Source organism: Staurois parvus, unplaced genomic scaffold (genome assembly GCF_062004578.1).
Source record: "Staurois parvus isolate SC_StPar_1 unplaced genomic scaffold, SC_StPar_1.0 ptg000420l, whole genome shotgun sequence".
Lineage (NCBI taxonomy): Eukaryota > Metazoa > Chordata > Amphibia > Anura > Ranidae > Staurois > Staurois parvus.
In genome coordinates this window covers 1,375,352-1,402,304 of record NW_028318216.1, presented here as the reverse complement: position 1 = coordinate 1,402,304, position 26,953 = coordinate 1,375,352, and the positions used below count along the sequence as shown (strand labels likewise).

Below are 26,953 nucleotides of genomic sequence, written 5' to 3'. Positions count from 1 at the left end.
TAGGGCAGAAATAATAATAATAGTAATTATTAGTGTCAATGGGAAGGATAGTTCCACACTGTTGAGAGCAGTGTGAGAAGTATTTCCCTATTGTTAATGTTAGGGATCCAGGTATGACCAGAAATGTGTGGACTGACACAGGGAACAGCAGGCTTCAGAAATGATGTAATAATAATAATAATAATAATAATAATATGATTTATTATTAGCCGCCCAAATATGCAAAACGCACAGTAAACAAAACCAACCTTCAACTAGTATCAATATGTGCAGGAACACAGGCGTAGTCAGCGCTGGAAAGGTGGAATGGTCAGGCAAGCCGTAAGGGCCTGCCAGGCACCACCCGGCGGGATCTCTAGTGACCCACAGGATGAGATTCCTCAGGGCGCGGAGTCTAAGCCCCAGTCTGCCTTTTCACCAGAGCCCCTGATGGTGGGGATGGACTTGGCGCAGGACTGAGACCAGGTCGCGGCCCCTGAGTGCACCCAACTGTGGTAGAGGGGTCCACCGAGGGTATGTACCGGGGGAGAGCCTGACGTGAAGAGGCTAGTAGGCCTGGGCAGCAGGGACTGGATCCTTGCAGGATGGATGGATAACCGTGAAGGTATAACGTAGTCAGACAGGCCAGGTCAGCAACTAACAGGCAGGTAGGTACAGGAGGAGCAGGCGGAGAGTGGTCAGGTCACAAGCCAGGTTCAGCAACTAACGGGCAGGTAGGTACAGGAGGAGCAGGCAGAGAGTAGTCAGGTAAAGAGCCAGGGGTCAGTGCAGGAGACAGTCAGCAGGATCAGGATCAAAGTAGGGTCGGCAACAAAGGGTACTTTACAGAACAGAGGATCAGGCACAGGTAGCAAGACACAGGGCTCATGGGAAACAACACCAAGGCACTGATTGCAGGCCTGGTCCTGCTTAAATAGACCTCCTGCAATCAGCCTCAGGTGATGGCTTGATTGCAGGAGTGAGACCCTGGCTGCTGAAAGCACCCTCTGGTAGGAGATGGTACTGCAGCCCACAGAGCAAGTGAGCCACAGCACCACCAGTGGTGAGTCCATTCCTGACAGTTGATGTCAGTGGCAGAAATTATGCCCCATTGTTGGTGACAGAAGGAGGAGAAAGAGGAGTAACATCTCTTATCACTGGGAGAAATAGTGCCCCTAGGGCAGGATAAAGGCTAGCAAAGGGTTACAGTTTGAAGAAATCCATGTAAGAAATCCATCTTTGCAATTTCCTTATAACGTTTCATTTGGTTCAATGGTGGAAAAGGATCTTTGACTAGGGCATCCACCCAAAATGTGCTAGCAATTTAGAGTGGACCTGCATTTCAAGCCCTAAATAGAATATAAAAAGGTTTGAATGGATGGGATGTAAGCCCATTTCCTTAGCTGATCTCCAAGCACAGTTATCCATACAATATAATATTTACCTTGTTTCTGGTCTCCAGGACTTCACGTGGGTCTGTAAAGAGTGGCACAAACTGGTTGGGGTTCTCAATACGGATGGGCATGCCGCTACTAGGCTTCACCACTTCATCTGCCTTCATCCACTGCAGGAAGAAGAACAGAGGTAATAAGTATGAAAAAGATGATTTTCAGAAGCACTGTTGTATTATACAGTATATCCTTTACAAAGAATAAAATTAAATAGTGATGAAATGAAAATCAACTAATGCCACTATCTGCATGTATACTTCATATAAAAGGTGACTTGACCCATGTCTTGGGGCTCCCTACCGTGGTCTTACTCCTCGGGCTGCTCATGCTGTCTTCAGCCACATTGACTCGTAGGTAGGTGTTGGGAGTGTTCAACCAGCGTGTCTTCTCTTTTTGCTGCTTCTGAGCATGCTGCCGTAATGTGGAGATAGGGACCCCTTCCTCCTCAAAAACGAAAGCAGTTACAGTGGCTGGGATCTCCACGTCACTCTTGTGCCTTGTCTTTTCTTGCACAAATGGGTGACGGTAAGTATAACCTGTACGGTAACCCTGTTGGAGATAAGAGATTTCATATTTATCCGATAACTCTTTCAGTTGAGCCTAATACTGCTTTTTCTTGTTTTCAAGAAACAGAGAAGAGGGTAAAATGTGTAAGTTTCCATTACTGACTTTCTTCTAAAATTGCTACCTGCCTGGCTTACCCTAGTTTCAATAATTTCTTTATCATGGACCTGAAATAAGTATACAGCATGTGGTATTGGAATGAAGTACGGACTCCTGATTTTAATGCTTGTTTTGTGTCAGTGACTTAGAGAGTACTAAAGTAATTGAAACAGAATTACAGAGAGGCAAATAGTTTTTCTGAATGGAGAGGTTGACAATGGAAGCCTTTTTCTTTCTCTCAACACAGTTTTTTAAAAAACCTAAAACCTTAAAGTGACCTTGTGACAATAGATATGGGCACAAAACAAAATCTGCACATAAAATCCACTATTGCACTCATGGAATTTTCTGAATTGCTTATGAATTAACTTTTTAGAGTCAGTGGGATTCATTTAAGGAAGGCAAATAGGCTCTTCACTTTGCAAGGGAATTTTCCCCAGAGTTTTAAGTGGAACTCCACCCAAAAGCTTTGCTTTAAGGCCTCTTCCCCTGCTCCCCATTAAGAATTGGCACCTTTGGGGAGTGAGCACCCGATATTGACAAGTACCCGTTCCCACTTCCCCTGTGATTACCTAGGGGAGTTGTCCTCCCTTCGTGTAGTCTTCTGGGACATGTGACAGGTCCCAGAAGACTACAGGACCATTTAGAAGGTGCAGCGCTACTCGCCATGCACAGTGGGCACCTGGCTGTGAAACTTCAAGCTGTCAAAGTCGGGTGCCCACACTTAAGATGCCAGCGTAAGGAAGAGAAGATGGCTGGTGAAATCAGCTGTAGTGAGGATACTGCTGGATCGAGGGACAGGTTTTTGTAGCTGCTGACTTTTATTTTTTTACATTTTGACTGGAGCTCCACTTTAATAAATGAGCCAAAACTCTCCTAATCTGCATAATCCAATTGCAAGCAAGCAAAAATGCTGTTTTTTTTTTCTTTCTTTGCACGTATTTGGGTATTCTTTGCAAAGTGAAATTGTACCAGATTTACAAAGCTCTGGAGAACATTCCCCTTGCAAAGTGAACTGCCCAGTGTGTTCATAGGAACATCCCATGCCTATCAAGTAATTGTGGTTGGCCCGGGATAGGTTGTTCAGACACCAATCATTGCAATAACAGTTAGGGTCATCCCTATACATCACAAACAGAAAGGAAATGCTAGCCTGGAGTAATTTGTCGGACTCTGCATAGTGTTGAATATTCCAACTCGCAGTCAGAGGGGAAAGTACAGAGGTAAGAATAAGAGAAAAGATAATATAAGAAACCTAAAGGAAATATGCAATATGGAGCCTAATAAATTATATATTACATTGTAAATACTCTGTTGTCACTAAAAAATGTCTTCTGAAGCTTATGTACAAGAGTGAAAATCTTCACCAACTGGATGATTGAAAATATTAATATTTATCAGTGGCAGTTACTTAAAAACGGTGTGCAATACAAAGAGTGACCGCGCTATGTGACAACGAATTATTATCAAAACACAATACAAATAACCCAAATGTGACTATACCAACCAATAAAAAATAAATATATGAAAAAAATTACAAACTCCTCACCAAAAATGTTTCAATTATAACATTTTCATTTAGCTTCTCAAATCAATAAGTAAAATGTAAATGTATAATCAAGATGTTATAACCTCAAAAATTCATCACTAAATGGTGCATAAAAAAAGAAAGAAACAAACAAACACAAATGCATAGACATGCATATATACCAATGCATAAAATTATGTATATGTCAAAAACAATTAATAAAGTCCATATATAGCAATACACCAAAAATAAAGTTCATACCAAGTGCAAGACGTGCAGTTCATATAAAACACTGTGCATGGATTCATGAGTGCTGTGATACAAAAAAACGTTCCACAGTTCTGTCCCAAATCCTCTGTGATTACCACGTGACCTCTCCCTGAGCACACAGTGTACTCACCAAATGCAGAACAACAGACATCAAACTCAGTCCAAATAATGAAAATGTCACACTGTTTAAATCTAAACCAACACTCGCCAAGTATAAAGTCCTCTCCAGCATAAATGGGGTTAATCTGTCTCTTCCGGTCACATCAAATCACATTTTATCATGCATACATGAAGAGGAAAATAGAGGTGCCCATGGTGTAAAAAATTTCAACACTTATTAAACATCCAAAATTATTGCACATACTATCAGTGAGTGTTAGCCCAACACTTGTGATTACACGCTCAAACTCTGTAGTACTGTCAGCTCCGGCTGTGTCTCAGAGTGTGTCTCTCACTTTGCAGAATGACGTCACGATCCAAGCCACAACTTACAAGTTTCAGCATCAAGTCGTCAGCTCCAAATTGTTTTTGACATACATGTAATTTTATGCATTGGTATTTATGCATTTATTTATTTGTTTATTTTTCATGCACCATTTAGTGATGAATTTGTGAAGTTATAACTTCTTGATTTAGATAATACATGAACATATCACTATATTGTCTGGCCTCCAACACAGTTATAGCCCACTTAGGTCATTAAGCAGTGACAATGAAAAATATGAGGCTGTTGGGTGAAGCTGTAAGGAGACAATCTAGCAATGTATGCCAAACATTACAAAATGTGCTTCATGGTCAGTATTGTTTCTATAAGCAATTGCTACCTCAGAGGCCTTTGGAAACCAGTAAATAAATCTTATGTTACTGGGTTATTTTTGCCTTTTATCTGTAAAAGATTAAATACAGACTTATAGCAAAAAAAATCCTTCCTAATATTGGGTACTTTGTGCCCATGTTATAATAATAAAAAAATGGATGTATCACTTATCACTTATCTGTACTATAAAGATGATGTTCTTGGCTCCCATCGTATTTAGTCATACGACCATATGCCTAGGCACTTGGTCACAGGACTTAAACCTGGAGAAAATAATGTTTGGGTAGAGACTGGCCAGCTGTACCTGATCGTCAGTCCCTATGCCCTCAAGCAAAAATCATATGGACATAAAGTATGTCAAAGGATAAAGTTACATGACCAACTGCTATGCAGCTTGAAGCAGTTTTTGCAATCCAGGTATTATAGGGCTTTTAATAAATTAATATAATGTGAGGCATACTGGTGAGGGTGTGTTTTTGGTGGAGGTAAGAGAGGGGTGACTAAATGTTTGCTCTAAGTGACTGCAATTTACAAAAAAAAATTGTGCATACTTACCAAATTATCCATCATTCTCATTAAAGCCTCAAACTCATGTTCACCAAGTCGGCTTTTCTGCATTGGCCCAAACTTGCTGCCAGCCCAACCAACTGTACCCACCTCATGTGGGCGATATTTATCCCTGTCCAGCACGATGAGGTTCTCTGGTCCTCCTGCACTAGGTACAGCTGATACCTGAAACATAATATTGTTTTTTGTTCAGTTAGTACATACTTGGGTACCTATATGCTTAAGCAATACACAATATATTGTAAAATTACATTGTTAAAGAAATGTTACACTAGGTGATTCCTGACATTGTGTTTAAGATGTAACGAATCATAAAAAGGAAACAGTTTTAAGCAAAAGCAATTTTTTAAGACACCACAATTTTGACATCGAAATGATTTGGTAAAATACCTGGTAAAAAAGTACCACACATAAAGTATCAACAGCTATAGAGATAAGCACTGCTGACAATTTTCTGACACTCGTGGTTATTCTTAAGATTGTAACAGAAAAATACTGAAGTTATGGGCACCCAGGCAACTACCAGTTTCAGAAGTAGGCCTGCAATGGCAGCCTCCATATTTCTCTGGAGTTATTTCAGATGTGAGGATGAGGATAAATGTTACAGATAAGTGATAGGCATGCGGAATGGATGATTAAAGAGAAATCTATATTTGAGTTTCTTGTTCCATGTTTAAGTGTGCCAACACTAGGTAAAAACACTGAAAGAAAAAGCCCTGCAAAAAAGACCCGTCAGGCATGCCTCTTGCTTACCTTCTTAACTGAAGCTTTTTCATTCTTTTATAAGACCGCCTGCCCACCTTGGCCCTTTTTATTCACTTAGGTAGGCTGTCTCTGCCTACCTTTCATTATATGCACGCCCAAAATCCCAGAATTGTTTATTTTTCTTACTCCTTATTTGTTGCCACCTCTTTAAAGGGATCCTACCCACTCCCTACAGCTGCCTGATATAGTGTTCAGTTCCTAACTCATGGGTGTGCTGCCAGTTAGACACCTATAATCTGTTTGCCTCTGCTACTGACTTGACTAGCTGTACCTTTGGTTGAGTTCACTGGTCACCATTAACCCAGGCATAATATCTATTGTACCAAAATCCCAGATACACCCAGTTAGTGAAATATTTCAGTTTTCCTGGGCAGTGGCTTGTCTATAGGTGAAGACTGCAAGGTAGATTAGGACATAATGCTTGAACCAAGACCTTTGTCCCACAGCATGAAAAATAAATATGATGACAAGCAGGTCAATGACAGATGAGGAACAGATAAGGCCATATTAATAATTGGCAACTGTGTCCAGATTTGATTCATCAAGGGTTCCGAGTCTATGGACTGGAGACAAATCTTTTTGTTCGGAACAATTTTAGGGCTACTAGAAAAACTACGGCATGGGAAACTGGGCACTGCCATGGGGAACATGCATTTTTGCAATGCAAAAAAAAAAGATGCTTTTTGAAACTGCTGTGTTACTGCTAGTGGCAGATTGCATCATATATGGCATCATTATTTAGCTCATATTTCTTCTTAAATCCCTTCCATGGTTGTAGCATTGCATTACATCATTTTCAGAAATGTTTAATTAAATAATTGTCGGAACGCTATTGGTGTCTGAGGGTTATTGTCCTGTTTTACATATATAGATGTAAATGACAGGATAGCCACGGGGGAAACTGCAACCAATAGCATTTGAGACATTTAATGAGATTAAAGAACAGTCCCACTGGGAGGCAAAATGACTTAATCACCATGGTATAATTCATGAGTAAAAGCTGAAGAACCACTGAGAGGAGAACAAGCACTAGAAATACTTGATTTAATAGGATAAAAAACTAGTAGCAAAGGGTCAACTTCCCCAGACTACAAAAGCTAGCTTAAAATTCTCCAATGTCATAAACAGACAATTGAAGGGTCATTTTTTTCTATGAGAATGGAATTCTGTTCCCTGCTCTCTGGTCTTGGTGAATCTGTAAGCCACTCAGCTCAGTAGTTCACGTTTATTTTTCAGAAACATTATTCTGGATACAATATTTAGACATGCATGCCAATATATAGGCTGGTGTTTAATAGCAGCTGGGTGTCTCTAACTGTAATGTCTTTTTATTAACTATGGCGCAATTTTTAAGCCTATTTTTAATTATTTTCTAAAGCTTCACTCCAGCTAGAATGTTTCTCTTAGTTTTGAATAGAGTGTGGAATGGTTAGAAGCTCTATGAAGAACCATGGTCAATAGTTCTAAAAACGTTTGGGTTGCCCTTCTAAATAAGACGGTGGAAAATATCCATACGCATATCCAACTTTTGAAATAAATATTGCATGAGTTATTTTAACTCAAAATTTAATGCAGTATTTATCTCTCATTTAATTGACCCCAACATCACAGACAGAAGCCTTGTTTTTTCTGAAAAAAAAACCAAAAAAACGATAAATGTACTTACTGGGAATCAATAGCAGAAATGCATAAATTGCTCTGGTCCATATGAGATAACGTAGCAGAAGGCTGTTTTGCAATCTGACAATGCTATCATATATACGTATGTATTATGTTTGCAATGCACATGGATAGGCTTAGTGAGATCCATTCATCATTGATTCATATAGACTGTATTTACCTGAATTTCACAAGCTGCCTGCAAGTGGAAAATCTTATAGAAAGCTTCCTCCACAGATTCGCCTAATGCCACAACACCGTGATTTCTCAAAACCAGAACCTGTGTAGGGTGACATTAAACAATCTTCTGTTAAAAGGACAAGGCTGATAACAAAGAGTATGGTAAATTCAGAGATTTGCATAGCTGATGCAAGGACAAAGATATGACCCAACCTTGCATGTTGGTCCCAAACATTTCTGTAGTTCAATTCTGTCCTTCTCATCTTCCATATCTCCATTGAAGTCATAGTATACCACCTCCCCTGCCAGCAAAGCATCATGAGAGATAGGCAGGAGGCCACACTTCATTGCTGACACCTGCATTAAAAAAGGGCTATTAGTCAAACAAAATGTCTGCATTCCTAATGCTGCAACCATTTCAATGCTCTTCAATGTGTCACACTGATTTTACCGCAGTGGTAGCCGCTGTATGTAGCTGGATGATACACTTTACATCCGGCCGTGCTGAGTAGATGGCAGAATGCAAACTGAAGTCACTAGTTTCCACCTCAAAGCTGGTGCTGCCGACCTCTACAACCTCACCCAAAATGTTCACCTTCACCTGTAACAGATATTGCATAAGATGGTTTTGTTCTTTTGTATGTGCAGTTCAGTAACACATTTTACAAAAGCAGAATTTCTATTCTGTAATTTGCCGACTTATTGTTCAAATAGTTTTTTGTTTTTTATCATTCACTACTGCGATTTCTCCTGTATGGACCATCAAGCTGCATTGCAGGAGAGTGGGAAAATCACATCATTCTCTATGGGGTCAGTTTACATCAATACAATATGTCACAGTTTTTTTTTAAAAGCTGCAGTTGTTTCTTATGGTGTGACATTGTACATTTGACCCCATGGACTTCAATGGTAGTGCAAGAAAAATGCATACTTTGAAAACAAAGAAAAGTTTCCCAGCACACCTACCAGCTAGCCTGCAAACAAACCAAAGGGTTTTGTTGCACACATTTGCAAATATATGTGGAACCTGCAGTGCCTACACCATGGCTGCTCTGTATACTGTACTATATACTCAATATTTTTAGAGTGAGGACCGCAATATACAGAGGAGCCTTGGTGTAGACACTGCGGCTTCTACATATATTTGCAAATGTGTAAAATGAAATTTGTCTTTATTAAGATTTACAACTGAATATACAGAAGGAAAAAAAAAAAAAAAGGACCAGCGATTACACATACATACAGATAATCAGCAGGCTCAAGCATGAGATGAGCCAAAGAGATAACTGCAGTCAGCAAGTATAACTAGCCAAATTATAAAAATCTTGATAAATTACAGGTATATAACAGAGACATATATTTGAAAGAACTGTCCCATAAAACTGTCCCATGAAGAACATCACTACATGTCCATGTAAAGTTCACCATATAAAACAACTTAGAGGAGAGAGAAAAGAAAAAAAAAAAAAAACTAAAAAGGGAGAAAAATAAGGAGTGAACATAGAAGGAGAGGGAAGATAGAAGACAGTCAGGATCTGGGACAGACAAGGGGCGGAACCAGAATGGCCCCACTCCAAAGGGACCCAGAGTTGGCATCCCAAACATACAGATCGAAAGCAAGTACACTGATATGATACAGACCACCGTGGATCCACCGGACCTAACGGGCAAAGTCTAAGGAGGCACAGTAGGAGCAACTCCTGAAGGGTCGAGAAGGAGGAAAAATGGAGCCAGACCGAGCATAGTAACTTATGTTTTTCATAGGTATCATTGGAAAACGCCAACATCTCTTCCGTTCTCATGATATCATTATCCGCAGAAACCCACAACTGTAAGGGGGGGGGGGTGGCAGATTTCCAGAAAAGCGGTATCAATTGGCATGCCGCAGACGGTAAGAAACATAATAAACATTACTTCTGTGCCACCAGCGAGCCAGATAAGATAGAGAGAAGGGCAATCTCCATTGATGAAGTCAAGGACTAACCCTCTATTTTTAATGTGAACTGTTAGACGGGGTCAGATTGGTTCATTTGCAGGTTAGCTGATAAGTTTGCTGGGAATGGTATGTTTGTTTGTGGTGTATGTTGCCCTTCCATGTATACTTTACTGTAAAGACTAGTCATAAATTGGGGTGATGGCCATCTTTTTCTATAGCTAAAACGCATACTCTGACATACTTTTGGTGGCTTTTTGACAGAGCTTTGTACTTTATAACCTCTACAAGAAGCATGAAAATGCATTAAAAAAACATGTAAAAATGCAAAATGCATCATTATGCAGCAGCACTAGTGTAAACCTAGGCTAAGGCTAGGCTCACACTAGCCTGTGTGGTAAAATGCAGTGTTTTGGTCAGTGTTGGCTGTGGCAGGTAGCGATATGCTTTGCACTGCTTACCTGTTTTTTTCTCTTTTAACTTTATTTGAAGTGTCACATAGGGACACTTCAAGTCTCTGCAAAGCAGCTCGGTGCACTGTGTTACTGTGCAGTGCCATGTGGTGCCATGCAGTGCACTGTGTAAAAATGCTACATTTTTTTTGCACTGCACATCACACTACCATTGTTATATACACATCACACTAGCATAGTTATTAACAATTGTTATCTATGTGCCCTAGCAGTGGCCTGCGTTTACTTACTGTGGAAAACTGCAGTAACTTACTGATCCCCCGCTGAACAAGCAGAGCAAGTGGATAACAGGTCTGTGTCTGCTTCGCTGATGCACAGCGGACAAAGATACAGCCTGCTCTTTTCCATGGGGTGGTTGGATTGAAATGAACCACCTGTCCATTTCCATCCAACTGTCATCCGATCTGATCCACTAGACGGAGGGGAATGGATCCACAGCCGTCTGTTTTTAGCGTACAGGATCGGATGCTGGTGGGTGTCAGCGGACACATGTCCGCTGACATCCGCTGCTCCATAGAGAGCTATGGAGGATCTGATCGGGCCCGCCTGAAAAACTGACCCAAATCGGACCATCTGTGTGAAGGGGGCCTAGAGTGTGAATGAGCCCTAAAGGTTTCATTACATGCTAAAAACACCACCGTTTGTTGCATTTAGTACACAGATGTCAAGTCACAAAGACTATCACATGGGTGTTCACTCCTAAAGACATCTCTAGCTTCTGGATAGTACTAAGGTCCAGAGGGGAGCAGAAAAACTAATGATTTAGGTGGTGATAAAATATTGACTTGTTTAAAATAATGTACTTATTTAGGAGAAAAATTGGCTTTTTGGAAATTAGGGCAATATTTCAAAAGAAAACTAAAGATGTTACACCGATATTTAATTTTGTGAATCGCAGAGTTGTAAAAGCTATCATGAAATACAATAACTAATGTAACATGAATTTGAAGCTCAGAAATAGGAAGCACCTGTGAAATGACCAATCAGCCAACAGCCAATCAAGGCAGGGAAGTGGGACCTATTGATAACTTGTCTGTTTAGAACAATAGTGGGGGCTGATTGTTAAGCTGGGTATACACTAGTAGAATTTCAAACAAACATTCTTAGGAAAATTTGCATGAAAATTCCCAGAACATTCAAATGGCATTTGAAAATAGTTAATTTTCAAGATCTAATTTGCTTCTAACATTCGATTTTGGAAAAAAAAACACATTCAATATTGGAAATTTATACATTTGAGAAAAAATTTCCTTCCTGATCCTTCTAATTTTCTCATCACTGTGGTCACAACAAATGTCAAACACAATTTTACTAGTGTACAGACAGCTTTACAATCATGTTTTCCTTGAAAGGAAGAGTTTTTATTAAAAATATTTGTATGAGAAATAACAAATGTCAAAGTCACACATTTGTACTCACAAGGATAGAAGCAGTCACTTCATTACAAGCTACTCCTCGGGGGTTAATTAAGAAATGGTCCTGTTCCTTATTCACTCTTATCTGAAATGAGAGGATATATACAAACGTGAGATAATATGACCGGTAAAAGACAAGCTGTACGATATTAAAGCAGTATTACAACTTACAATACGTGTATGGGTGTATAACCAATGATTTTTTGTTATGGAGAGTGTAGGACTTAGTTAAAACTAAAAAGTTAATTTGTTGCTGCCTGTGTCCTGTTGGGGAGATTTCCTTTTAATTCCTGTCTCAGAGATGCAACAAGAAGTGAGGCAATTTCTACATAGATGAAGGAATTCCCCTCTTAAAAGAATTGTCATCAGAATGGGAAGCTCCAACTGGAAGATTTCTCCACTATTCCTGTTCTGGTGACTACTATAAAAATTGGAATTTACCTTCACTTGGTCTCAGTGACATGGGTTGCCAGGACAAATAGAGAGGGAATCTCCTCAGAGTGGAAACAAATAATAAAAACCTTACAGGGGTTCTAATCCTTCCCTAACATCAAAAACAGGAAAAGACATGTAGGCTTTATATACTTTTTTTTATGTATAGCCAAGGTGTTGTTTTTGTTTGATTTGTATTCAGTGGTGGTTATTTTCTAAAACTGCATGGTACAAAATCTGGTGCAGCTCTGCATAGAAACCAATCAGCTTCCAGGTCAAAGCTTAACTGAAGAAGCTAAAGTTAGAAGCTGATTGGCTACCATGCACAGCTGCACCAGATTCAGAGTGCACCAGTTTTAGCAAATCTTCTTCGGTGTTCTAGAGCTAAGCTCACCATAGATAGATTGAATGTTGTCTGGTTCAGCAGGAACTGGCTGAATTTCGATTCATCTATGGCTGTTCCCACTCAACAAAAGTTAATTTAACGATCGATTTCTGTCAAGCAGGAATGTTGGAAAATTTGAATTCGATCAATTCCTGCAGCACTGGCCAGTGTATTTTGACAGCAGAGCTGTCCCTGCTGTCAGAATACAATACCACAGTGGAGAGGATTCCTTTGTCCACTTTGCTTGTGTGGATGGTGGCTGATCGAAAAAAAAAAATACTATCTATCAGGTGGCGGACTGACAACTCATGGGGCCCCTGGGCAATAGGGAATCATGGGGCCCCTGTGTCCTTGACAAACTCAAAAAAGCCTATGAAAAAGGTACCAGGGGCATCTCATGGGGCCCCCTACTGACCCCGGGCCCTCGGGCAGTGCCCGAGTTTCCAAATGGTCATTCCGCCCCTGCTATCTATGACCAGCCTTTCACCTGCTGTTTTTGTCTCTGATGGGGAAATTTCCCCTCTCTTGGAGTCACCAGAACAAATAGAAAAATTACTTTTTGAAGGCAGACTTTTCAGGCTGAATTAATTTGCACATAGGGAAAGGTAAACATTTAGGGGACACTTACCATCCATTCTGCAATACAACCAAATTGACTTGTCTAACAGTTTATGTTAAAAACAGAGGGTTGTGTTTGCACACATTTGCAAATATATGTGTAAGCTGCAGTGCCCATGTCAAGAGACCTCTGTATATACTAAACCTTCTGTTTTTAACATAAACTGTTATGTCAGGGCAATTCAGTTGTTTTGCAGGTTGGCTGATAAGTGTGCTGAGAAATATTTTGGTTGTTTGCGATGTGCGTTGCTCTTCCTTGTGCACCTTGCTGTAAAGGCTTGTTATAGATTGGGGTGGGTGCCATTTTTTGTAAAGTTGATTAAATTGGATGCAGGGATGATATTGCTGGACATCATGTGCATCCCTGTGCATCCCTGTGAGCTTCCTCCAGGCACACCTGCCCTCAACTTATCCATTGATATATGTGCTCATACTATGGAGGCTCTGACAATTATGGAGCTAGGACCTCAGTATATGCAAAGGTCCCTTGATGTGGGCACTGTGGCCTACGCATATATTTGCAAATATGTGCAAACAAAACCCTTTGTTTTTAACGTGAACTGTTGGGACAGGGCAATTTGGTTGTTTTGCAGGCTGGCTGGTAAGTCTGCTGGGAAATCCTTTGTTTGTTTGAAATATTTAGGGCAGCTTAAAACCAATGCATGGTATGTTACAACCCATGTTGAAACATGTTTGATATGGACATTGCACATGTGTTTTGAGGGTGCTCTCATTCATTTCTAATGGGCTTCAAAAGAACACCAACACAGTGAACAAGGCACCTGAGCCTTCATCACACCGCAATGCATACATGCAAATATAAATTCACAGTGTTCAGTTATGTTTTTGGGTGTGGATGGTTATTGAGGACACATAGGTAATGAATGGGCAGATGCAATACAACATGTGTCAGTATGGGAGATAACAAGCACACATAGGTGTAAATGGACCCTAAATGTTGTCCCTGGTTGAAAAGAACCCTTTCAGGATAGACATGTGGAACTGCCACCGCTGATGTATTTTAGCGTTGTGTGCTCCATTGCTGTCATCATCATCCTTGAATCACTAGCTGGTGAATATAAGTTCTCCTGACAGCCCCAGAGCATGTACCCTCAAAAATAAATCAGCAACAGCATCTTTCATATTTCTATCCTGACAGATGACCTATAATAAAAAGAAAAAAAAAAGCAATGTGAAAAAAAACATGGCAACCATTTAGCAATTATCTTTTATTATACTGAATGCTCTAATTTGATGAAAGGTGACCTTTGTTGTTCCTCTTTGTTGCATTGTTCTTTGCCCTGATTGCCACTACAAAACAGGTCAATACAATTTTCATAATGCTAATGAGCATTCATAGGAAAAGGTTCTCGAGTTCTATGCAGAATAAATGGACAGCATGCTATCACAATTAATTATAAACTTTATACATTTTCACGGAAAGACCAAGCAACGTGAAAGCTTTATTGATCTGAAACCTTTCCTGGAAACATCTAATAAATACAAGACATGCTGCCAGAGTTACATCACTGTTGCACATAAACACACCTACACTTTATATTTACATCACAAATGTCACACAAAGATGTAACTAAAATCTTACCAGGAATTTAGGCTAAAATCTTCTTTTGCATGCAGGACCATGTGCAGCAAACTGTGTTTAAGCACTAAATTAATTGATGACATTACTACCCCAACAATAAGGCAAAGCAAATCAAAAAGAATAAATACGAGCGCATCTATATAGCAGCTGAACATAAGGTACCAAACACCCTCAAAACAATATATATCACAAGATGCAGCGCTAATGACTATAACATGTATACATAAATCAAGAAATCTGTCATAAATGACTAAACAGTAGAAAGTTCATAAAATGGGTGACTTTAGTGCTCTCTTCTCCTATATATCCTCCTGATGGTCAGGCGTTTGTGCAGAATAGTGCTGAAGGGGTGCACACTCACCAGAACGCACAGATAAATGAGCGTTTATTATAGATTCCCCTTTAGGATCATCAACTGGACATGCTGTGGTGTTACGACAAGACACCTTCCAGACCTCCTAGATGTTCCTGTATATTCCCTGGTTTAGATGACCTGCGTACTTCTCCTTAGGATCAGCATACGATTCGTACCCCACAGAGAGATGAGTGGCTAGAATGGGTACTCCCCAAGGGAGTCAGAACAAAACGCATCCATAGTGTAGTAGGTCATATAAGGATTTATTTAAAATTCAGCAACCCGTGTACACGGTATAAGGTAAACAAAATGGACTAACCGTCCAGTATTAAAAATGACCGCCGGAGCGCCACGATGCTCCGGCGGTATGACGTCACGGCGTTCTTGGCTCCTCCTACGCGTTTCGTGCACACGCACGTCGTCTGGGGGGATGTGCCACTGAACGCCGGGCCGTGCGACGTTCATTTATATGCTAGGCGCATGCGCTTTGGAAAGGCGCCATCATCCTGAAGTCTGACCACGAACGATCGGATCTTCATACCAGCGCCATTTTTCATTAGTTTTGCATACTAATAAGTGTACTCGGCTGGTTATCATTTTCAAGCATTATGCTTTTATCCTTCAAAACCTTCCAATCAATATTACTGACCACCAAGCCGATTAGTACACATTTTACTTTATGGTGATAGGATAATTATATTTCCAATTAGCCAGAGATAGATTCCGAATCAAAAATGGTCTATTGTGTGTGGCACTAGCATATAAACTATATGCCAAAATATATTATACATTAAAATACAATTTTAATATGAGTCAAACATACCCAATGTAGTGCAATTAAAATAAAGGACTACCATAAGTCCTTACTAAAATATAGATTATAAATTATAAAATAGTATATAAAATACAGTATCTATCAATCAATACAAATGGATTTAAATAGATGGTCCAAAGGTTTACTAAAAGGGGACATAGATGTATTGAGCCAACAGCATCTTATCCTATTTTCTGAATATATAGTTTTAACTGTTATTGATGAAACAGTTAAGATCTATATCTATATTGTGACCTTTGGGCTGCAGCGTTTGGAGTTCGTATATCCAGCGCGTTTCGAGCTGAGAGACTTTCCGTATTTTGTTTATCCCCCTCCAATGGGGTTGTACAGTATCTATCCCAACAAATTTCAGGGTTGATGGATCATTATTATGTTTACATTTGAAGTGATAAGACAATGAATGATCTTTATATCCCTTTTTAATATTACTGATATGTTCTCTCAGTCTATCACGTAGACGTCTGGTAGTACGCCCCACATACTGGAGTTTGCAAGAGCATTCAAGGAGATATACTACGTTCTTACTGTAGCAGGTTATACAATTGTCTATTTTATATGATCTTCCTGTAGTGCATGAAGAGAAGGTAAATAGTTTCTGTCTCCTTACGTTATTAATCTTACAAATAACGCACTTATTACACGGAAAGAAACCTTTTATATTTGGTGCAAAAGTAATCTTCTCTGGAGGATCAATGACGTTTGGTGCTAATCGATGTCTTAATGAAGTGGCTTTCTTGTAAATAACTTCAGGTTTTACTGGAAGAATTTTAGAAAGAATAGGGTCCGCCATCAACACATTCCAGTTTTTATTTATAATGTGTTTAATGGCTCTATGCTGTGTAGAATATGTGGTTAAAAACGGACAAGACAAAGACCTGTTGGTTATGCTTTTTTCCTCCAACAGTGTATTTCTATTTAGATTAGCCACTTGTTGTATGGTGTCATCCATATTCTGTTGGGAATAACCTTTTTCCACAAATTCTTCCAGTAAAACCTGAAGTTATTTACAAGAAAGCCACTTCATTAAGACATCGATTAGCACCAAACGTCATTGATCCTCCAGAGAAGATTACTTTTGCACCAAATATAAAAGGTTTCTTTCCGTGTAATAAGTGCGTTATTTGTAAGATTAATAACGTAAGGAGACAGAAACTATTTACCTTCTCTTCATGCACTACAGGAAGATCATATAAAATAGACAATTGTATAACCTGCTACAGTAAGAACGTAGTATATCTCCTTGAATGCTCTTGCAAACTCCAGTATGTGGGGCGTACTACCAGACGTCTACGTGATAGACTGAGAGAACATATCAGTAATATTAAAAAGGGATATAAAGATCATTCATTGTCTTATCACTTCAAATGTAAACATAATAATGATCCATCAACCCTGAAATTTGTTGGGATAGATACTGTACAACCCCATTGGAGGGGGATAAACAAAATACGGAAAGTCTCTCAGCTCGAAACGCGCTGGATATACGAACTCCAAACGCTGCAGCCCAAAGGTCACAATATAGATATAGATCTTAACTGTTTCATCAATAACAGTTAAAACTATATATTCAGAAAATAGGATAAGATGCTGTTGGCTCAATACATCTATGTCCCCTTTTAGTAAACCTTTGGACCATCTATTTAAATCCATTTGTATTGATTGATAGATACTGTATTTTATATACTATTTTATAATTTATAATCTATATTTTAGTAAGGACTTATGGTAGTCCTTTATTTTAATTGCACTACATTGGGTATGTTTGACTCATATTAAAATTGTATTTTAATGTATAATATATTTTGGCATATAGTTTATATGCTAGTGCCACACACAATAGACCATTTTTGATTCGGAATCTATCTCTGGCTAATTGGAAATATAATTATCCTATCACCATAAAGTAAAATGTGTACTAATCGGCTTGGTGGTCAGTAATATTGATTGGAAGGTTTTGAAGGATAAAAGCATAATGCTTGAAAATGATAACCAGCCGAGTACACTTATTAGTATGCAAAACTAATGAAAAATGGCGCTGGTATGAAGATCCGATCGTTCGTGGTCAGACTTCAGGATGATGGCGCCTTTCCAAAGCGCATGCGCCTAGCATATAAATGAACGTCGCACGGCCCGGCGTTCAGTGGCACATCCCCCCAGACGACGTGCGTGTGCACGAAACGCGTAGGAGGAGCCAAGAACGCCGTGACGTCATACCGCCGGAGCATCGTGGCGCTCCGGCGGTCATTTTTAATACTGGACGGTTAGTCCATTTTGTTTACCTTATACCGTGTACACGGGTTGCTGAATTTTAAATAAATCCTTATATGACCTACTACACTATGGATGCGTTTTGTTCTGACTCCCTTGGGGAGTACCCATTCTAGCCACTCATCTCTCTGTGGGGTACGAATCGTATGCTGATCCTAAGGAGAAGTACGCAGGTCATCTAAACCAGGGAATATACAGGAACATCTAGGAGGTCTGGAAGGTGTCTTGTCGTAACACCACAGCATGTCCAGTTGATGATCCTAAAGGGGAATCTATAATAAACGCTCATTTATCTGTGCGTTCTGGTGAGTGTGCACCCCTTCAGCACTATTCTGCACAAACGCCTGACCATCAGGAGGATATATAGGAGAAGAGAGCACTAAAGTCACCCATTTTATGAACTTTCTACTGTTTAGTCATTTATGACAGATTTCTTGATTTATGTATACATGTTATAGTCATTAGCGCTGCATCTTGTGATATATATAATAAGGCAAAGCAATTGAGGATCGAAGGAAAGTCCAGACAAACACCCACTGCTTTCAATGACTGCTGCAGAAACACAGCTGAAAATTGCTAGGGACCATCAATGGCATAACCAATGACCAAAAGTATTCCATGGTCCATAGTTTGAGAAAAACAGTTTATATTTGTCATCCCTTTGGCCATTCCTAGTTTCTATGGGGTTAGGGTATATTTGGCCACTAAAAATGTGTTACCTTTTGGGGATTTTATTAGGTTTTGATGCTCACAGAGTGTATAACTAAAGAAAGCAAAAATTATATAACAGAAGTGACTTACAGAAGCAATGGTCCCCCTGAGTGGAGACCACCCATACAGGTCTATGAGTCTGTAGATGCTGGCAAGCTTACATCTCATTAACCTCTCACCCTTTGCCAGAGGCATGGACTCATTGCAGTGGAGGTCATTAACAGGTGCCACCATGGATGAGCCTGAAAAATAAAGTTACAGTTTGTTTGAACATGCCTGGCTCGACAGAAGTACAAATTATCTGGCAGATAAAACATCTTCTATATATGCATGTCAACTGTGTATCTAGTTGCTTGCCTGGACCTCAACTTTAAAGGCTTGTTCACACTAGACTGTATGCTGAAACAATCGTTTTAGTATATGGACTAGAGTCCCTCCTATGCCAGTGGTGGGAGGTGGTGGAGCCTTGTGGTATAACGCAAGATACTACAAGATACTATTTACTTTTTTTTTTTTACTTTGTTGAAATGCCAATAGGACATTTCATTTACAGTGGACAGCACTGACATTAGGTGTTTTATGAAATGCAGTAAAATGCAGCATGTCTGTTCTTTTCCGGAATGCAGTGAAAACCACCTGAAGGCAATGTTGTAGTGTAAACGGGCAAATAGAAAACAATTGTTTTCTATGTACCCTTGCGGTGAATTGTGTTGACCAAGTGCAGAATAACAATCCCTAATTCATAACAGCAACTTTGTCTGATTTTGTAAATAATGTACATAAGGTAGCAAACTGTGTTGCAGCTGACTTAAAAGCAAGAATTATACTATGTCTACTAAGCTAATGATGACAGATCAATGATTACAGTCCCATGATGGATCTTGCTGTGTGGTCACCTGGGGGGCAGGAATTCCATGCTCCTTTGGATTGCATGACCAGTTCACTTAGTGGCTTGGACTTTCTGGCAAAACTAATCAATCCACATCAGAAACCTCTTGTTGTGCTCACTTTCATGTGCATGTGCATAAATGTGCACGTTTTCAGGCATGGAAGCCTAACTAAGCATGCAAGAATGTGAACACGCACAATGGCATGCATGTAGACACATGGGCATGTCCATCGCAGATTCTGGTGCCTAGTGAATTATTTAAAACTTGAGACCTTCATGGCATCACTGCTGGATGGTCTTCCAGCTTATTCCCTTGTTATGCTTGACTGTGTTCCTGACCCCGGCTTTGTCTGACTTTCTCTGGATTACCCTTGCCTGTTCATGTCTGCTGCTCATCTGTGTTACCGACCTTCGCTTGGACTTTTGACCAGGGTTCTGCCTGCCCTTCTCTGACCTGGAATCTGTTTGTGGTTTGGTGCCTCTCTGCCTGGTTGTTACTGAATTTGGCTTGTGACCTGCCTTCATGATTTTGCTCATCTGACCTCAGTACTTTCCAGTTCTAGTTCTGTGGTCCAACTTCCTGGTACTGAACCCTTCCATTGCCCTAGTACTTCCTTTTTTCCACTTTCGGGGTGCTCGGATGGGATTTAAGGAGATTTATATTTCCCTACACATGATTAGATGTTGATTCCTATTACATTAGCATTTAAGTAGGCTCTTCAACTTTATCGGGAATAACTGACATTGCTTGGCCACACCTCTGAGGAGCAAGATACAGTATATTTAGGGTGTAACATGTAACATGTTGCAAATGGAACCCCTACCCCTAAACCGCTCTCCTTGTGACAGCATGCAGGGATTCTTCTCCCTGACAGCAGCCACTTTTTGCATTTCGTGGATGCCACTGTGGCAGACAGGCTTGTAGTTCTCTATGGAACACATGTGCGGTAATCACCACACTCGTACTCCAATGACATTTCATCTAGCTCTCTAACTGAAAGTTTGTACCTCAGTTCTGACATAGAGCTAGAGGAACAGTCTGCAGGAGCCTGTCATTGCACCCACAATTTAATGATTGCGGGTGCAATGCTTTGCAGGCTGATTTGCAAAACAACCCCAAAATGTGCATTTTTAACTAACAAACCCAGCAGGTCTATATTAATCATATATTTTATAAATTGAGAATCAGTAGCTTTAAACAGAGAAATTAATAAACATTGTACTGAACATTGAAATTACTGTTAAAAGAGACAATTTTTGATCACACAAATGGAGTTATTTAAGGTAATATTTGCAGTCCCATCCTATTTTCTACAGAAACATATTTTCCATTCTATTAATTTTGGCTAAGAGAAGACTGCAGGCTATGCCCTCATCAGAAGCCTCCGAATACACAAAGTAAAGACACTCACTGACTGGACAGGTGGGGAAGACAGATGGTGCAGTGCTGGCCATGAAGTCAGCAATTTGCCGGAGGGCCCAGATATTGGATGAGTTGTTCCCTTTCTTCATCTGTTCCTGAATGAGACTTTCCAGCTCCTCCCTGAAGGACTGAGAGAGCAAATGTATAAATATATATACAAAATATATAACATTGCTGCAAGATGAAACACAAAGGGACCGATTCCATAATTTGTAGTAAAGTACAGCAATCAATGGCAACCACACGAAAATGATCATTCTATCAGAAAAAAGCAAGTTAAGTCTAATTATCTGTTATGGGTTCACTTATTCTGTACTTTAATATTAAATAGCCTTTTACATTGCCTCAGTGGATTAGCTTACATATGTTTTATTTATTAATGTGAAAATCATAATGTATAATGGTCAAATTCTCAACTTTATCTTACCTTTTGCAGTTTAATTTTGCTGGACTAATGCTTTTTGAATGGTTGTTATACAGTATATTATGACAATTGTTTTTTGCTATAATAAATTATTAGTTTTCAACTTTTAACTCATAATATAAGTAAATATTCTTGTACTGTTTAAAAGCCATTTAATGGTGCATTATACCTAAAAATATAAATACTTTACTTGATGTCTACCCTGTAATGCAAACACTACTACTGTTAGCTACTGTATGTAGTTGGTGAGCTAAAGGCAAAACTTTTTTTTTTTCGTTTAATTTTGGATAGGGTAAGGGAGGGTTGAAGTTCCCTACATTGTTTTTTCCATTGGTGTGCCATTGGGAAGATTTCCCTTCACTCTCTGTTCCTTAGTCAAAACAGGAAGTTAGCCCGATTACCTCTATTCCTAACCTTTATTTAGACCTGAAATCCTTCTCCTCGATATCTGGTCTTTGCATTAATCATCACAAATCTCAAGTGATGAACATTTCCTTGGACATGAGAAAGGTCCAGGCCATCTAAAACACCTTCCCTTTTAAATGGCAACCGGTTGCTCTCCCCTACTTAAAAATAAAGTTGACCCCAAATTTTCAAACTCTGTACAAACAGAATTTCCCTCCACTATATAAAACAGTATCTGAAGATATGAGCCGCTGGTCAGATTGCCCCCCATTATGGTTCAGCAGACTGCACTTGCTCAAAATGAATGTGTTACCTAGATTGTTATACCTTTTTAGGACACTTCCAGTGTCTATAAATATATCGGACCTAAAGACGTTTCAAAGCTAAGTATCAGCGTACATCTTGGGAAATAAGAGACCTAGGGTGAACAAAAAAACTCTTCATACCCCTTGGCCACAAGGGGGACTGCAGGTCCCTGATCTGCTGTGTTATCACGCAACTCAGATAGCATTCCTAATCATTTACCATACGAAACACAGCTGCCCCGTTTGGAAACGGCTTGAATCTTCAACTATACTCACAACTCTAGTCTCCCATTTAATATGGCTCCCATTCAAAGCTTGTCCTCCACTCCTATGCTCCACTGTATCCTTCATAATGGGGGACAAACAAAGGGCTATTACGTATAGCATATTTTTATGATCATAGAGAGATCAGGACCATCCACTTTCTTAAAGAAAAATATGATTTGATCTCCCACCGAATATTATCGTTATACCCAAATAGTTAATTTCGTATCCTCGTTAAAACGGGGTTCCGATCTCACAACTACTACCACTATGAAACATTTATGTTTGAATATTGATAAATGCTCAAGTTACATTTCAAAGGTATACAGTATCCTGTCCTCTCATGATGGCAAACTTCCCTATATGACCAGATGGGAGCAGGATATGAATGAGTCCCTTGAACCTGCAGAATGGCACAAAGTAGCCCAAGGAGCAGCCAAAGTGACTTTGAACACATCCCTAATTGAGGCCAACTACAAAGTCTTACTAAGGTGGTACATGTTTCCAGCCAGGATAGCCCAGTGGATACCAAATGCTTCCTCAGGTTAGCTGATAGCCCCCTTGAGCTGCGGTGACAGCTCGCTGATTCTCCTTTATCCCTTTTCTTTCTCTTATTTGACTCCTCCTTCCCTATTTTTTCATCTTTACCTCTCATCTGTTTATGATCTGTCAGCTGTCTTGGAGGGGGGATCGGGACCACGGGTCAATAGACGGATCCCCCTAATCCCCTTCTGGGCGGCTGGAGCCCACGGGATAGGACCTCAAGGCCAGTGGGTGCTGGGAACCTCCCCCATGTTCCAGATGGGGGAACTCGGCTTGAGGAGATCCCATGGGAGACTTAATGAAGATAGTTAAGAAACATACAAGTTTAGCATCGTCAACATATTGTGCCTTGATACCCTTCTTATATTTTTTCTGTACTGCTTTGTACTTATGTGTACTATGGTGTTGTAGAACAAAAAAACAGAAACTCAATAAAAACGAATGGAAAACAAAACAGGAAGTTAGAGGAAATCCCTTAGAGGTGAGCAAATCCCTGTTTGTCACCAGGGTCACCAGAAGTAGTGTCTCCATTGGACGATCAGCCCTCTGTTCCTGTTTGGGTGACAAGCTAAATTTTGTGATTTTCTTTCACTGATAATGGTGAACAGGACAATTGAGAAAGTGAATCTCTCTAATAGGAACACAGACAGCAATAAAACCTGACAGGTGTTCTAATCCCTCTCCACTCTGTCCAAAATTAAAACAAAAATTGTCTTTAGTCATGCTTTAAAGTGGTTCTGAAGTCTAAATGTTTTTTACCCTAATACATTCTCTGCATTAAGGTAAAAATTATCCCACTACTTGTCCTACCCACTCCTGTCCCTAAACACTTACCTGACTCTGGTCTCCGCTCCAGCACTGTCTTGGCTGAAGCACAGCTCCCCTCACTTCTTGTTCTTACAGGAGACACTGTGGGCAGGGGGGTCTATAGATTCCTGTTGCTGTTAGTCAAACTCCTGTGAGAAGGGAGGCGAGGTTTACCAATGCTGCGTGTGTCTATGGAGGCACACACTCCGGCTTGGGAGCATGCACTCACGGGTGCCTCCTTAGCAAACAGCTTAATAAGGAGGCACCCAATGGAGGGAGGAGCAGACAGAACTGGTGGGTGACTTCCAAAAGAGGAGGTAAGGGACTTTTCTGTACAATATTGTTGCATAGAGCAGGTAAGTATAATCTTTTTTTAAATTCAGCCTACAAGGAGTTCTAGAGTAAGGATATGGTCCATTGTAGAGGAGAGATATCTTCAGACATGCACTGATAACAATGCAGAAGGATATCCGCGGGAATGGGGATTCCAGCACATTAAGGAGGAACATTTTTTAATTCAACCTAAAAAAAAAAATAAGTATTCCGTATCATTTTAGGAAGAGCCCCAGGTAATATAACTGGGAAAGACAATAGGAGGTAAGTATATTGTAAAGGCACTGCAAGGCTCCTGTCACAGATTTCATAGAACTATATCTAAAACAGGACAGCACAGAGGTAAGTGTAATTAACACATTAAACTTGCCATCCTCTGTCCTTATAATATCTTGAGTTCTCTGTTATCATGGGTTTTTGCAGGATTAAAAAGGAAGTATTTCAACTAAATCTAGAGACATAAGCCCCAATCCCTTGATTTCTTCTCCTCATGTCATTGGGGCAGGAAGAGGGGGAAAGTCCACCCAATACAGTCAAGACAGAAAGAACCTAACATAATTTCTAATTCTTTCCCACTCTCTTCATAACTAAAGATAAAGTTTGGACCTAAAATACAAGGAGCAAACAAAAAACAATATTTTTTTTACTTTCCCTTCCATTGATATTACTATGTATATTCTGTGTCCACTCACAGGGCTCTGCAGGATCATGGTCACTCGTTTCTTTTGCTCCATGACATTGAAATCCTGCCTGAGGTCAGCCGCCATGTTTCTAATGCGCAGATATTCTGGGTCATCTTCTGAACAGCGGTCAAAATATCTCTGCCCAGTTGAGGGAGGTGAGGATACAAGCTCGGGGGTAGTTTGGCTACTCATCTTTGTTGTTCACTTTGATCTCCACTGCACATCAATCCTGTGAAGAAAGATTCATTATAGCAAACACTGTTCTTTACTCCATCACAAACACTGCAAGAAAAAAAATGTAAAAACATACATTTGGTATTTTTTGGCCGTAAAATGATATGCAATATACAGTATACTGTATGTGAATTGATAGTGATGATCAGGATATGCAGTTGTATAATACGATAATAACATTTCGTTTTATTGTGTAATAAACCTTTTATTGTGTAAGTGCTGCCTAACATACCCTGTTAGAGCTTAAAAGAAGACTGTTGGCAGATGCCTCTTTAGTTCCTCTTAGATTGGCATGTTCCCCCACCAATCTATGTTGGAGTTAGGAAGAAGATTGGCAGATTCCCCACCATTCTTTGCTAGAGTTGGCAAGAAGACTGGCATGTGCCCACACCACTCCCGTTTTGAGTTGCGAAGAAGACTGGCATGTGTCCCCACCATTCTGTTACAGTTGGGAAGAAGACTGGCAGGTGCCTCAACCATACCCTGCTAGACCTGGGAAGAAGACTGGCATGTTCCCCCACCATTCCCTGTTGGAGCTAGAAAAAAAGATTGGCATGTTCCCCCACCATTCCTTGCTAGAGTTAAAAAGAAGACTGGCATGTGCCCCCACCATTTCCTTGTAGAGTTAGGAAAAAAACTGGCATGTGCTCCCACCATTCCCTGTTGGAGCTAGAAAAAAGACTGGCATGTTTCCCCACCATTCCTTGCTAGAGTTAAGAAGACGACTGGCATGTGCCCCCACCATTCCCTTGTAGAGTTAGGAAAAAAACTGGCATGTGCTCCCACCATTCCCTGTTGGAGCTAGAAAAAAGACTGGCATGTGCCCCCACCATTCCCTTGTAGAGTTAGGAAAAAGACTGGCATGTGTTCCCACCATTCCCTGTTAGAGTTGAAAGAGAACTGGCATGTGCCCCCACCCTTCTCCTTTAAGTTGGGAGGAAAACTGATGTGCCCCCCTAACTCTGAGCTGAGAAAAAAGACTGGCATATGCTACTGCCATTCACCATTAGATCTAGAAAGAAGACTAGGTAAAGGGATGAAGTAGGACATCTTTATTTATTTTAAGGCATATTAAAAAAAATGCACTATTAATGCAAGCAGATTTACATGAGCAAAAACATTTCAAGGATATCTGTACTTAGGAAGCATATAGATTGCTATTGCTGACCTCAGTTTTTGGAAAATAGTAGCTCTCTCGTATGAAAAGATAATAGTGCCCAAGCTGTTAATGGCCATGTAGAAGTCTATGGGGAATGACTTTGCAGGCCAGCGGAAAGGGAGATTTTGGCCTGAAGCTATAAAGATTCCTTCAGGATGCAGTTGTCCAATTCAGTTAAGTATGCATCTCTAGAGGGAGTTAGTAAAAGTATACTTATCCTTTCAATGTTTTCTTCAGTATGACACCTACAGCTTTGAACTGTGGCCTTTATGAGTAGGATACACAGGTAATTTTTAATTTCTAGCATCATAATATATATCTCTATTGAACACTGACGTAGTTGTTGAAAATACATGAACAATGTATTCCAACATGCCGGCCTAGTCTTACACAGACTGGGAAACTGAGGATACACATTCTACTTTACAAACCTATTACAGACTGGCAGCAAATAAGCTTTACAGCAAGGGACTGTGGGAAATGAACCTATTTTTATGAAATTATTGGTTGCTATGAGTTACTACATATTCCACATCACCAGGGGTCTATCCATTATCCTAATGAATGATGCCCGTAG

The 26,953-nt window shown here is 40.0% G+C and overlaps 1 protein-coding gene across 4 annotated transcripts in view; it reads right to left on the bottom strand.

The window, feature by feature from the left end:
* Positions 1-26,953, bottom strand: part of ADD2 (adducin 2) — a 130,323-nt gene that overhangs the window by 23,120 nt on the left and 80,250 nt on the right. For all 4 annotated transcript variants that reach the window (XM_089687169.1, XM_089687173.1, XM_089687171.1 and 1 more), the window contains 10 exons: positions 24,993-25,212; positions 21,209-21,347; positions 18,998-19,149; positions 11,705-11,785; positions 8,331-8,480; positions 8,093-8,236; positions 7,881-7,979; positions 5,264-5,440; positions 1,731-1,979; positions 1,424-1,543 (listed from right to left, as the gene is read on the bottom strand). In XM_089687169.1, coding sequence (XP_089543295.1) covers positions 1,424-1,543; positions 1,731-1,979; positions 5,264-5,440; positions 7,881-7,979; positions 8,093-8,236; positions 8,331-8,480; positions 11,705-11,785; positions 18,998-19,149; positions 21,209-21,347; positions 24,993-25,175 — 1,494 coding nt within the window. In that variant the 5' untranslated portion in view covers positions 25,176-25,212. The remainder of the gene's footprint in view (positions 1-1,423; positions 1,544-1,730; positions 1,980-5,263; positions 5,441-7,880; positions 7,980-8,092; positions 8,237-8,330; positions 8,481-11,704; positions 11,786-18,997; positions 19,150-21,208; positions 21,348-24,992; positions 25,213-26,953) is intronic.